This window comes from Ananas comosus, linkage group 1, assembly GCF_001540865.1.
Source record: "Ananas comosus cultivar F153 linkage group 1, ASM154086v1, whole genome shotgun sequence".
In the NCBI taxonomy this organism is placed as follows: Eukaryota; Viridiplantae; Streptophyta; class Magnoliopsida; order Poales; family Bromeliaceae; genus Ananas; species Ananas comosus.
Genome location: NC_033621.1, coordinates 22,966,589 through 22,979,829, shown reverse-complemented (window position 1 = coordinate 22,979,829; position 13,241 = coordinate 22,966,589). Strand labels below are relative to the sequence as shown.

Genomic DNA, 13,241 nt, shown 5'->3' with positions numbered 1-13,241 from the left:
TTTCTCTCTTTTCTTTTTTTTTTTTTTTTTTTACTCTCTCTCTACAAAAGCGAATAAAACAAATTAAAATTCCAATTGCAAGGTAATTTCCACATAATTTCTGATATATACATATATTTATGTAAATATCATCTATGTTTTTTTTTTTTTTAATCAGGATTGTGGTTGGGTTTGTAGCTAGAATTTGATTTCCAATTGCTTATACAAGAAAAAAATCATCCTCATTTTTTTTTCTAATTTCCCTTTTTTGATTCTTGAGTTCAGATCAATAAAAAAGAAGAGCATTTTATTGATTTTTTTATTTTATTTTAGTGGTGGTTCTTTTGTCTCAATGAAGGGCATTTGGTGACTCTGGTGAGTATTTATGGAATAGATTCATACAAATCCTTCATATTTTCCTGAGTAATTGCCAATTTTGTTTATTTTTCCTTTTGCTGTTTGCAATTATTTTCACCAATTCCAAGTAATAAATGAGGAATTATTGTCCGGTAGAGAACGATGCTTTAAATATTATATATTTTGATAGATCTACACGTGAACATAAATTAGTTAATTGGGAGGGAATTAAACGAGATTAGATTCTTGGTGGGGTAAAATTCAGAATCTTTCGCTATGATACCACATAAAACAAACGATTACTCTAAAATCATAAGCAAGTAGAGAACGGGGTTTCAATCATTCATATTCAACAGTAATCAATTAAAATTCTGCAAAAAGATATGATTTTTGTTATATATATATTTTTGTGCAATTGCAAAAATGGATCCGCGCAATACTCTATCAAGAATTGTTTACTGAAGAAGGATTCAGAGATAACAACCCTGAATGAAACACAGCATTGTGACAAGCATCAGATAATGAAGATACAGATACCATTTTACTTTCTTTTTTTCCTTACATTGTCTTATAATATGTTGTAGCCATACAATTCATGTCAACATAAAATTTTGGCTCTTTATGTATTATATATATTTTTTTGATCTTGTGTACTATATCTGAGGAGATTCAAGTAACACATGAAAAATCATAATCTGAAACTGAAACTGCCGAAATCATTGATGTTACAAGTTGAAGGTTAGAACTTGGTCATTGTACTGGTTGCTTTCCAATGCAGTGAATTCGATTCTCCGAGTTAATTTAGTCTTTTCGAAGATCCTAAATTCCTCTTATTTCTGCTCCTTTTAGAGAACCGAGATTCGCGATGGAAAGCCGCGGCATTCATGATCGAGAAGAGGCATTTTTGTAGCAGCCATTTATGGATCCTCTGCAGGGGGGTGAAGGCAGTAGCAGCAGTAAAAAGAAGCATTCTGATGCTACTCTGACCGAACATGACGAAAAGGAGCAGCCGATTATACGAGACGACAGCAGCGTCGAGAAAGAGACTCCGCAATCGTGTTCTTCGTCTTCTGACGATTCGTCGGAAGAAGATCTCTTCCAATTCGACATACCATTAGTCAGCAATCCGGCTCCCGACAGTGCCAATCCTCACTTGGCCTCCAATTCAGCGAATGCGGTCGCAAGTCTGATCGACGATGACATGATATGTCTCGGTCATCAACTTGAACATGATGAGTTGAGCGAGCTCGGGCCGAAGCAGTCACCTGCGATTCAAGTGATGAATACTGCCTCTGACGTTCCCGACCCGAATCGGATCCCTTCTTCGGTGTTCGCAAGGACTAAGTCTGCGACGCCGATGGAATGGAGTGTGGCTTCCAATGAATCTTTGTTCAGCATTCATGCCGGTAACTCGAGCTTCTCGAGAGACCATGTTTTTCTTTCTGGCAAATCCGAAGAACTGTTGAGTAACTACTCTTCAGGTAGTCCACTGGATCTGTCTGCACCCGTACCACCGAAGTCCGATGCCAGTCCTCTGACTACGAATGCGGCGACAGTAGCAGAGAGTGGTGGTAATGCAGCTGCAAAGGATGTTCTGAATGATAGTACAGAGGGGGTCGGAGATTCGGATAGGCGTCCGGTCGAGAAGGCGCCTTCGCCTTCGTCTGCTAGTTTGTCGTGTCGCTCCGGTAGCAGCACGACGAGCTTTCGCTCCTTTGCTTTTCCAATGTAAGATCTCGATCTCTCTCTCTCTCTCTTTGTCTCACTTCTTTCCGAGGTGCAAAATGCATGATTTCCTCAATGGAATAGCCTCTCAGAAGCCGCAGATGTCGCAATTAAACAAGGTTGGAGCATTGGACTGTATGTGGAAGCCAAAATAAGTGACTGGGCTCCAATTTGAAAGTGTTTGATTTGAGATGCAGCAAGAAGTTGCTGGGAGGATGTTAATGGAAAATCGATTAGTACTCTTTTAAGCTGCTTTATTCAAACAACACTTTTGTAGAATCGCTGGTAATGTAAAACTAGCTCCAAGTGATTCGTCCTCTTAATGGAGCATTTATTCTTCAAGTGGGACTAGATCACCTGTTTTATTCCTCTCATAGGANATGTAAGATCTCTCTCTCTCTCTCTCTCTCTCTCTCTCTCTCTCTCTTTGTCTCACTTCTTTCCGAGGTGCAAATTGCATGATTTCCTCAATGGAATAGCCTCTCAGAAGCCGCAGATGTCGCAATTAAACAAGGTTGTGGAAGCCAAAATAAGTGACTGGGCCCCAATTTGAAAGTGTTTGATTTGAGATGCAGCAAGAAGTTGCTGGGAGGATGTTAATGGAAAATCGATTGGCACTCTTTTCAGCTGCTTTATTCAAACAACACTTTTGTAGAATCGCTGGTAATGTAAAACTAGCTCCAAGTGATTCGTCCTCTTAATGGAGCATTTATTCTTCAAGTGGGACTAGATCAACTGTTTTATTCCTCTCATAGGATACGTTTAATGAAAAAGCGGAAGCCCCCTATTGAAGTTTCTGCTTTTAGCCGCGAAAGCAATCTGTTTTGGGTATCTCGTGAGGGACTATTAGTGTTTTTTCGAAGAACTCTACTCTACTCGAGCAATACTTCAGTAGTCTTCATGGTTTTGTCAAGTGAAGATTAATGTTTCAAAGTAGGGCGAAGATAATGAATACTTTTTAAGTTAATTGATCATGAATTTTTTAGTTAGATATGAGACTAATATATTGTCGGCTGCATCCGCAGATTGACAGGGGAAGGGAGGAGTGGGTCAATAAAGGTCGAGCCCGAGCTTCCGGTGTCGACAAATTCAGAGCAGCCACAGCAGCAGCCAGCGACAGCGGCGCCGTCTCAGGCGGAGACCCCAAAAGTCGGCCCCCCTTCAGCTGCTGCTGCTGCTGCACCTGCTGCTGCAGCTGAGAACAGATGGTTTCCTTGCTGTGCTTGCTGCCCTTTCTGCTGCTGATAGCTGAGCATTCCTAGCAGATCTCTTTTTTCGTTTTTTTTTTTGGGGGTGGGGTGGGCCCTGTTTTTTAAATTTTTTTAATTCCAATTGCTGCTGGATGGACTTGACAAGCTGATCACAGCTTTATGAAACATTAAATTTTGGGAGGTATACTTTTTGCCCTGTGGAGTTGTGAAATTCTGATAATCTTTGGGTGCAAATTAGCTACTCGATCGACGAACATAGCTTTTGATCTCAATGCACCTGATCTTGTTATTACTGATGAGGAAGGTGAATCGACCACAAAGCTTCTCGACCAAATGCTGCATGTGGACTAACCCGCCATTCCGTCCAAAGTGGTGGTCCGGTTCGGCGCGCATGCCGCACGCTACCTTGCTGTTAAGTTTCCTTTGCAAGGGAATGCACATAAGTGTTAGGGGGAAATATCAAAAGCTAGGTTCGATCCGGCGAGAGAACACTTGCATAAGGATACCACATTTGCAATGGAATTTCCGATCAGAAAGATTCTCACCGAATTTCTCCTAAACAAATTTTTGAAGCTTCGGGAAAAAAAAGTGTTGTATGAGGTCCTCGAGATCAAACAAGCGAAGTTTATTTCTACTCCTCGCAGTTTAATTGAAAACCTAATCACTTTCGCTCCATTTACTTGCATCAATAGTTCAAACGGCACAGAAAGTTAGGGAAAATTACATGGGCTAGGTGGTCTGAGTATTAGGACAAAATAATCTAAAATTTACGGGTTTAGCTGTTAATTTACACCTGTTTATGGCACGAATACAACAAATATCTTACATCAGCTCAAGTTGGACACTGTAGAACTTGGCGTTACCGCATTGTTGAGGATGTTAATCTTTTCCGGTCAGAGGGTGAGAGAGGCGCCAATTCGGGCGAGCCCTTCTACTTTTATTATGATACAGAACCTGTCAAATACACAAATGCAGAAGAAATTTGAACAAATTCTTAACCATCAGGGACAAGTAGTAAAGCTACATCTTAACAAGATAAAAGGATCTTTCTCGGCATATGAGAGAAATGAACTCACGACTTTTTGATCGTCCCCCCCGGTGCAAATATATTCATCATTCGGAGCCACGGCAACCTGTAGTTCATGTTTTACAGTGGCATTAACTTCAAGGATATTGCGGCATAACATACAAAAGAAAAAATTCGGAAGGAACTAAAAACATAGGAGCTCCTGTTCTAAAATATCAGGATTTTTGCATTGCCACCATGAAATGCTACAACACATTTTTACTCCGATGACCTAAAGCAAGTGAATATGCCACTTTAGGAACACTGCAAGAAAAATGTGAAATGATAACAAGCTGTAGTTTAAGAGGGTAAATAATAAAGATTTCAATTTTTAAAGGTGGCAAAGAAAACACTGATATTTGTGGGAGTTTTCCAGCATGTTAGCCAAAAAAACTTTTGCCAGTTAAGCAGCAACGGTGGTCATGACTGAGAAATTAACTATGAATTTATCATAATAGAATGATATAATATAAGCATACCGCATTAATACATCTTGTATGGCTGGTAATACGTCTCACGAGAGGCTGTCCGAGGGTAACATCCCACATTGCCATGCTATAAATATACAGCATTCAGTATACAACATGCTAAAGAGTATAGAGCGAAAAAGAAAATACATAATAAGATGGAAATTGGGAACTCCTTACCTCCCATCACCGCTCACACTAACCAATACGGGCTCATTTCGAAGCCAACGAGCGTCATTTACACCTTGATCGCCCTCATTAACATGGCTGAAACAATTTTGGAAGCACACAAGTATGATTTTAAAATATAGAGTGAAAAACTGGGAAAACAGTTCAACCACCACGATGCAGTAGAATTTTCCCACCCTCCTAGAATTTTTCCTTTTACAAGTAGATTGACTAAATTTGCTTCATGTTGGAAACTCTTATATCAACATACAATGTTTCAATATGTGGAGATTTCGGTGACACAAATACCAAAACAAGCATTATCGCTAAACAAACTATCATTAATGTGGTCAAAAACCGAGGTCCAACTAAAAAGAGCAGAAAATAGCAACAAAATTTATAGCAGGAAAACTCACCCAGGGAGTTGACCTGTTTGTTCTGCAGTAGGCATTTGCCTCCCATGGCTCAAACAATGTAAAGGCCTAAAGAAACGCATATCATTGGTTTCACGAGATACATCTGTAGACATCTGTCTATGATTCATAGGAAGGAGTCGTGTATCCCAGACCAAGGTGTTATTTGAAGTACTAGAGGCAGCAAAATAGGTACCACAACTGCTGAATGAAACAGATGTCACCTGTCGCAGCGAAAAAAAAAGAAAAGAAAAAAGGTTCAGCTTTGCAACAGAGCAACCAAAAAGAAAGAGATTAAAATATGATCATTGAAAGCAAATATAAGTTTTAACTGGAAAATAACTTCATAACCAAATAGAAAAACAACCTCATAACCAGGACCCACAGAAAGATGATTGATTGCACCACAAGTCCGCATGTCAAATAAGCCGATAGTTCCATCACCAGCACCTATACATCAGAGATTGTTATGTAATAAGTGCTGAAAATAATAAAGGCGACAATCAAATAGCAAGCGCACAAAAAAGAACAAAAAAAAAAAGAACCTGTGATTAAAGTATTTCCAGCAGGATTTATTTTCAGTGAAGTAATGTACTGTGAATTAAAAAAAAAAATGTCAGAAACTTTTCAGCTAGAGAACTTTTCAGGACAGAGAGTGAAAACAACATACAGAATCATTTGCAGGGAAAGTAAGACAGGATTCTGGAGATTCAATATCCCATAGTTGCACAACAGCAGCACCACCATATTCACAATCACTTCCACATGCCAGAAGGTTCTCACTACAAAACTCCATCACATTAATGGAAGGATAAACCAGGTCTTGGATCCTGAAAACATAAATGAGAGAATCCAGTGAAAGCTCATACGCCATTAGTAAAATTTTTGTAGGAGTACACTGAAAGAAGCTAAATCTATCTGCAATGACCATAATTAAAATTCAAAGTTTGAAGATTGTAACATAGTTTTAAGACACTGCAAATATGTCCAATCAAAAAATATTTGCATAGCAAATCAGCACACAAATCTAAAAACATAAGATAATATACAGCACTGCGAATGAAATATCTTGTACCAAATTCAGAAAGAGTAATAAAATTTGTATTCAAAAACCAAATGCATAGATAAAAATCAAGAGGATCTCAAAATGCTTTATATATGAACCAAGGTATACTAGAGAAGAGATGTGTATGAATTGATGAATGGCTCAATGCCATGTTAAATGTTTGAGGAAAAAACAAAGAACTGCAAAAATGTAAGCATTGAGAATAACTAATGAGTACCTCTACAGCTGAGAATAAATAAATTGAAAATATCAAGATAAAGAAAAATATCAGTTCTAAATGAGAAAAGTGTGAGGTGTAATTCCTTCATCTTGGATCAAAATTCACCAAGAAAGAGATTGATAAGGATAACTAAAGCAAGACAGTTAAAAATGAGTGTTTAGTTATGCTGTTTGATTATGACATTCCTGTAAGTGAAAGAGAAAATTTAACGGAAAGGTTATAAGACCAGCCATGCTTTACAGATTAAAATTTTGCATTATAAAGATGTAAAAACTGAGCATCGTGATATCAGAATGGAGAGGCAGATATGTGAAGTTACTACACTAGGTAGAATAAGACAATATTGTATTCGCCACAAATTAGGCATAGCACTCAAATACGTCAAACAAGTGATCAAGGTGGTTCAACTTCGAGCTAAAACAATAATTCAACTTCAAGCAATATTGACAGACAAAAGTAAAACTACAAGTTAAGACCAAGATGGGTAACAAAAAAATAATAATAAAGGAAAACAGCATTAAAGTAACTTCCATAGGCAGAAAATAAACTAGTACATCATATGAATGGTAAAAATGAAACACTTTCCTTTACCTCAAACATGAATTTAGGTCAGTTGCAAGTTCACCCCTCAGCGCATTCCACAAAAGAAGTTTCCCATCCCCTTTGGCACCACTAGTGACTACAAGACCTGGAATACAACAACGACATCACATTATACAGGCAAATAGAGAAATAGATAATGACATAATATGATAGTAAGCAATAATGATCAAATTTTATGACAATAGTAAACTAATAAAAAAAAATAGAACAATAGAAAAAACTCTGGAAATTTTAAGAGGCAGCTCAAAAGAAAAGAACAGCAATCAACACTAATATATTAGACACAATAAAAGCTAAATACAAGCCAAGGATATAGCCATACAGGACTGCCATTTATTGACAATCATAGCATTGATTTTTTGTGTATGCCCAACAGAGGCTTGGTCATCACCCCCCAATGTATAGAGGCAAGAACCAGTAATGCAGTCCCAAACCTGTTTCATCGTTGAAAGCCAAATGCTCAAGAATCAATTATGTTATAAATTTGTCACAATAATATTGTTATACTACCTAAATCATGCACTCACCTTTAGTAAGTTAGAACCGCACGAAACTACACTTGCACCTCTAACTGCAAAATCAATGGACTGGATCTATAAACAATCAAAATTACACAGGTCACATTACATTGAACACCAAATCGTGTAAAAAGAAGAAAATTCTCTGAAATGAAAAATAAAATATCACAAAACACGAACTTTCTACTGTCATGAATTAGCTACATATAAAGCATGAACTTGAGTGTCCTGAATTAGCCACATACATTTGAGCATGAACTTGTATAACAAAATCACAAGCTAAAAGTCATCCAAGCGTTTTCAAAAACATGCAGGATCAAGTAGAGCTAAACAGCCCTTGAGAAGGCTTCGAGGATATGATAATACAGCAAATCTGAAATAAACACTAAGAAATCAGTCACAATTTTCACTTTTAAGGATGCAAAGCACAATTACACAAAAATGAGCTTGCTGGGAAATACAAATCATCATTTAGCTAATGCTAGCAACCTTATTGGACAAATATCAGGTTTACATTTAACAGCAAAAAACCATAGGGATCTACAATTCAGTGCAATTAACACTTTAGATCAATGTATTATATCAAAGGTCATCTATTTCTTCCATTATGAGCCTAGAACAACAATCATATATTAGTTTCACAACTAGATTCCAGCTTTGCAGAGTAAAGTTAGTTGCAAGTTTTAACTGCACAGTTAGGGAAATCTTACAACTGCAACTTCAAATTCCATGATCGAAAATCTGCTCCCCTTTTCTCTCTACCAAAAACCTTAAATTAAAGAACCACCTTAATCATAACTCCATCTATATATCTTTATCAATTTTTGCATCACAGTTCGGAGCAACTAACAAAGAAATTTTCTGGTAGGCCCAGCGCAACATCTCAAACTTAGATTATAGATGCACAACAGTGTCAAACAGTGCAATGATTGAAAAAATAATATAACATAGCAGTTTCACTATCCATCTTCATCGGCAAAAGAACAAAATTTTATGCTCGATTCGTTAAAGTAAAACAAAAGGCACCTTTTGAGATTACCTGACAATTATGACCATTAAGTTGAATAGCCCTTCCAGAACGAAGATTGTAGAGTAATAATTCATTAGGCGTCTGCAATACAACGTAAAAAAGAACTGTGACGGTTTGTAAAATACCTCAGAGGATTATGCTAAGAGGTTATTTTTAAAAATGCCAGAATTTAAGGGTTTTCATGCGTTGATTAAAATTATTAAATATTGCGATTTAAAAACCATACAACTAGAAAGTGGTAGATATATTTGAGGTATATTTTGGTGCATGCTGAATCATCATGAGACACTGACCTGATTAGAGCAGCAAACCAGCTGAGGCAGCCCTTCTGGGTGGAACCTCACATTAAGAACCTTTTGAACGCCTTGCTGAAAGCCCAGATTAAAGTATGACTTTTGGCTAGGTAAGATGAGTAAAAAATAACCAGAGAATTATTGTCCAAACGGACAAGAAATTCTACCACTGAATCTTTGTCACTAAAATAACCAGTGAAGTTATGTTCAGTTACATAACTATAATAAAATTCACTCCACAAACATATGTAAAATAATAAAAATAGGGATTTGCAAGAAAACAAAAATAATTCCCAATAGATGTGTGATAACATATGTAACCGATAAGTCAACGGCAGCAAGTTAATATAGGAGATTAAGATACTGAAGTACTTCTTTAGTGTTATTTATCAATTCAGCAAAAGTTGTTTATGATATATTGCAAATGGAGAGTTCTATCAATTGTACAAAAATCAACAACCAGATAATAACCAATGCGTGTAAAACAGTGACGAGCCTAGGTTATTCATACCCTGCCATTACGGTGAGCCACAGCCGCACTTGACATATAGGCACACCAAGTAGGAATCCAAGACGAATAACTTCTTCTCTCGAGAGTCACAGCAGAGCCCTCAAATTGACTCCCAAGTGATCGCCACCCTATTGTTCCAAACCAAAGTATAAAGCTAAATTTAATTTAGCACCAACCGTATAAAAAACAGTGGACTGAACAGATAAGAGATGCACCTTCAAAAAATGGGACCCATCTTTCCCGATTTCTGCCAGCATAACAACCGCGAGAGCATGCCATTGGCCAGCTGGCACCTTTTTCTCGACCGTCTAAACAAATTAATATGTTTTTCCTGCTTATTCTCTGAGAAAATGGAGAAGTATCTCCTTTCCATATATTGATCTTCCTTCCTTCTTCGCGTTGTGAACTTGAAGGTTGGTCAATTCGTGATGCTCCTGTCAGACAAGTGAAATGCATTAAGACATTAAAAAGAAAACATGAATCAACAAAATTAATCTACCATGTTCTACTTCGTTCCCCCAACAAACTGCCCCCCGCCCCCGCCCCTCTCCCCTTCTCTCAAGAAAACTCAAAAAACCAAAAAAAAAAACCCCAAAAGAAAGAAACACAAATGTTAAATAAAGAATATTAAGAAGTAAATTATGTTAGCCACACATCTCAATGAGAATCATCATTCATCAACACGACCCCACCTAAGTGGCATCTATTGGCTCATAATTCAAAAGAAAGAAATGTACCACATGAAGTTTCACTGTAAGACCATGCAGGAGTAACAATGATAGGGTTCCTCTTTCTTTTTTGCCCAAACTTTGTCTCTGGGAATTGTTTAGGCTTTGATTGTTCAGAAACATGTATTCTTACTACATCCTGAGAGCATGATGCACCTCTAGGCGAATTCCTGGTGCTTCCATCCTTTTTTCCAGTATCGGACAACCGACTACTGATATTTGTTTCAGGCTTCTGTACAACGGTGCATGATGGGCGAGCTTCGCTAGTGTCAATGGCAGGTTTGTGTTTTGAGACGACACTAGATAATTGGTTCTGCAAATCTGTTAAACTGAACCATATCAAAGAGAATTGAAGCAAGAACCATGCTATATATTTAATGTCGAAACATCAAATTCAATAACTTACAGTTTATATCTGAGAAAAGCTTCTTTCTTTTTTGATAACACCTTATTGTCTCTTACTGCCCCAACTGAAAATTTGGCTGTGGAATACAGTACTGTCAACATGCAATCATGCTGAGGAACCCAAACAGCCAATAATTAAAAAAAGACAACATTCTGCCGAACAAAAGGCCAAATCTGAATCATACATGAAGTAGGCACTTCCCGTGATGTTGTCCCACTATTGGCGACCTTCAATGAAGCCCTGGCTGCCGAAAGCTGCAGACCCTGTTCAAAAAAATTTCAGCCATTGAATTCAGAATCCTTACAGGTCCGTTCATGTGTTAGGAGAATAGAACTACAAAACCTAATCCAAGACTTTACCAGAAAACTACCTGAAACATGACGAGATGTACACTATCTTTAATCTGTAACCAAGCAAGGAAAACAAATAAACCTAAATGTTCCACTAATCCCATATTGGACTTTTCTTGCCCACATTAGCAGGAAAACCACATGATTTTAATCACATTCCATGTGGCCATATTTATGCATTAAACCACTTGCCCGCAAAAGAAAAGATGGCAATTGTGGTGATGGTGATTATACATTGGTGAGGTGAAGAACATTACTGAGGAGATGATGGTGATAAAGGGGCTTTAGATTATATCGTGTGCGCATGAGAGAGACAGAGAGGAGAGTTCTCAATACCTTGGGCAATTTGCCCTTCTTCTTCAACAACTTCAAATGCAGCCTCTGAATATAGTGCATCAGATGGTACCGCGAATGCTTCTCGAACAACCTCTCCATCACGTTGGGGTTCGACGACAACCACTCCGAGATCTCCTTCCCATTCACCAACACATCCTTATCCAGCGACTCCAACCACCCGTACACGGGCTTCCACAGATCCGTACGCTGGAACCTGTAGGGGAACTCCACCTGCTCCCTCCCCTCCTCTGCCTACAAAAGCTACCAAATTTAGGACCTCGCTATCCGTACCTCCCCCCGCTAGGGTTAGGGTCGAGGCGACCGAACGAACCTGGCGAGTGGGGATCGAGGAGAGCAGCCTCTGATGGAGGTGCGGGCGAGGGATGGAGCGGAGATCGTCGGGGAGGGAGGAGAGGTGGGAGTCGATCCAAGAGTCCACCTCGCTCGCCGTGGGAGTGTGGTTGGGCGGGAGGGAGGAGAGCCAAGCTCGCGCCAGAGCCATCCATTGTTGGGACGAGGGAGAAGACGATGAAGGATGGTTCGCGTTAGGGTTAGGGTTAGGGTTAGGGTTAGGGTTATGGAGGGGAGTGGGGAAGGTGGGGGCATCGGGTGGAAGGGTTTGGAGGGAAGAAGCCTCCGACATTCTCCGGAGAGGAGGGTTTTTTTTTTGCCTTCCACCTTTCCTGTAAACGTATTTACCGTGGTTTATGTTTAGGGCCCCCATTGGTTCCATATTTTGTTTAAGTAAACTTCATATACCACCCTGTAGTTTCACATTATCTCATATTACTACTTTGTGATTTAAAGCCTATCAATTTAGTACTTATAGTTTTATTTTTCTCTTTTTGTCGGTCCCTTCGTTAATTTTTTGTTAAATTATATATAAAAAACTTCAAATACCCTATTTATAGTTTATCAAATATTTATTTTAGTATATTTTAGTTTTAACTTTGTCACTAATTTAACAAAAAAAATTAGTGGAGAGGATAAAAAAAAAAATGAAACTAAAAAAGTAGGAAAGTGTTATATTTTAAGCCATAAGATACTAAAGTAAAAAAAAAAACGAGAAACCACATGGATGATATTTGAATCTTTTTTTAATTAGGTTTCACATTTGAAACCACAGGTAATAATTATCAAATTCCTTATCATTTGTGATCTGATTTGCCTTATTATGTATATTCGATAGAGCAATTCTATTGTATAATATACACCTGGCTACAATACTAATATGGAAAGAATTTATAAAAGTTACTTAAACTATAAATCATCTTAAATTTACAATTCGATCTTTCAAACTTACTAACCAAGCTTTCAACTTATTTGATTTGAGTTAATCAACAACACTTTGATTTCAAAAATTTAGTTAATTTTTTATTTTAATAAGTTTATAATTACGATAATTGTGTAAAATATACTAAGTAAATATGTAAATATAAACGAAGAATAGTATCATTAACTGATTTAATCAAATAAATTGGAAGATTGAATAGTAAAATCTAAATTTTGAAAAATTGAATAGTAAATTAAAAGTACATACTCTATCTATATTAGAATTAGATCATTAAATTAAAAGTACAAGAAAGATCAAAAAAAAAACTGATAAATTTGTAATATACATATGAACTAGACACAATTATGGCGGATAATAATTTTTATTCTAAGAAAAAGTACTGAAGTAAAATATTATAAGAAAATCTTTATGACTGCGTTCCTTTTTTTTCCTCTCTCTCTCTCTCTCTCTCTCTGGGGGATCCTGGTTGTCTCACCCCTATAGCCTAATTCATATCTTCA

The 13,241-nt window shown here is 37.5% G+C and overlaps 2 protein-coding genes across 5 annotated transcripts; one reads left to right on the top strand and one right to left on the bottom strand.

Annotated features, from left to right (window-relative positions):
- Positions 40 to 3,483, top strand: LOC109713798 (hyphally regulated cell wall protein 3-like). 4 transcript variants are annotated; one of them, XM_020238007.1, is made up of 4 exons: positions 44 to 82; positions 313 to 354; positions 1,186 to 2,064; positions 3,087 to 3,483. In XM_020238007.1, the coding sequence occupies exons 3-4, from the start codon at positions 1,256 to 1,258 to the stop codon at positions 3,304 to 3,306; spliced, it is 1,029 nt and encodes a 342-aa protein (XP_020093596.1). In that variant the 5' UTR covers positions 44 to 82; positions 313 to 354; positions 1,186 to 1,255; the 3' UTR covers positions 3,307 to 3,483. The 4 variants fall into 4 exon arrangements, with proteins under 4 accessions (XP_020093617.1, XP_020093596.1, XP_020093593.1 ...); XM_020238028.1 differs by lacking the exon at positions 313 to 354 and having other exon boundaries at positions 40 to 82; XM_020238004.1 differs by lacking the exon at positions 44 to 82 and having other exon boundaries at positions 142 to 354.
- LOC109713784 (uncharacterized WD repeat-containing protein alr3466-like) lies at positions 3,917 to 12,129 on the bottom strand. Its single transcript, XM_020237977.1, has 20 exons — positions 11,779 to 12,129; positions 11,448 to 11,699; positions 10,946 to 11,024; positions 10,762 to 10,837; positions 10,365 to 10,684; positions 9,843 to 10,061; positions 9,628 to 9,755; positions 9,117 to 9,191; positions 8,833 to 8,904; positions 7,803 to 7,868; positions 7,598 to 7,709; positions 7,264 to 7,360; positions 6,057 to 6,216; positions 5,932 to 5,980; positions 5,754 to 5,836; positions 5,390 to 5,610; positions 4,986 to 5,072; positions 4,818 to 4,893; positions 4,349 to 4,405; positions 3,917 to 4,226 (listed from the first exon to the last, which is right to left on the bottom strand). Exons 1-20 carry the CDS (start codon positions 12,088 to 12,090, stop codon positions 4,152 to 4,154), a joined length of 2,616 nt encoding a protein of 871 aa, XP_020093566.1. The 5' UTR covers positions 12,091 to 12,129; the 3' UTR covers positions 3,917 to 4,151.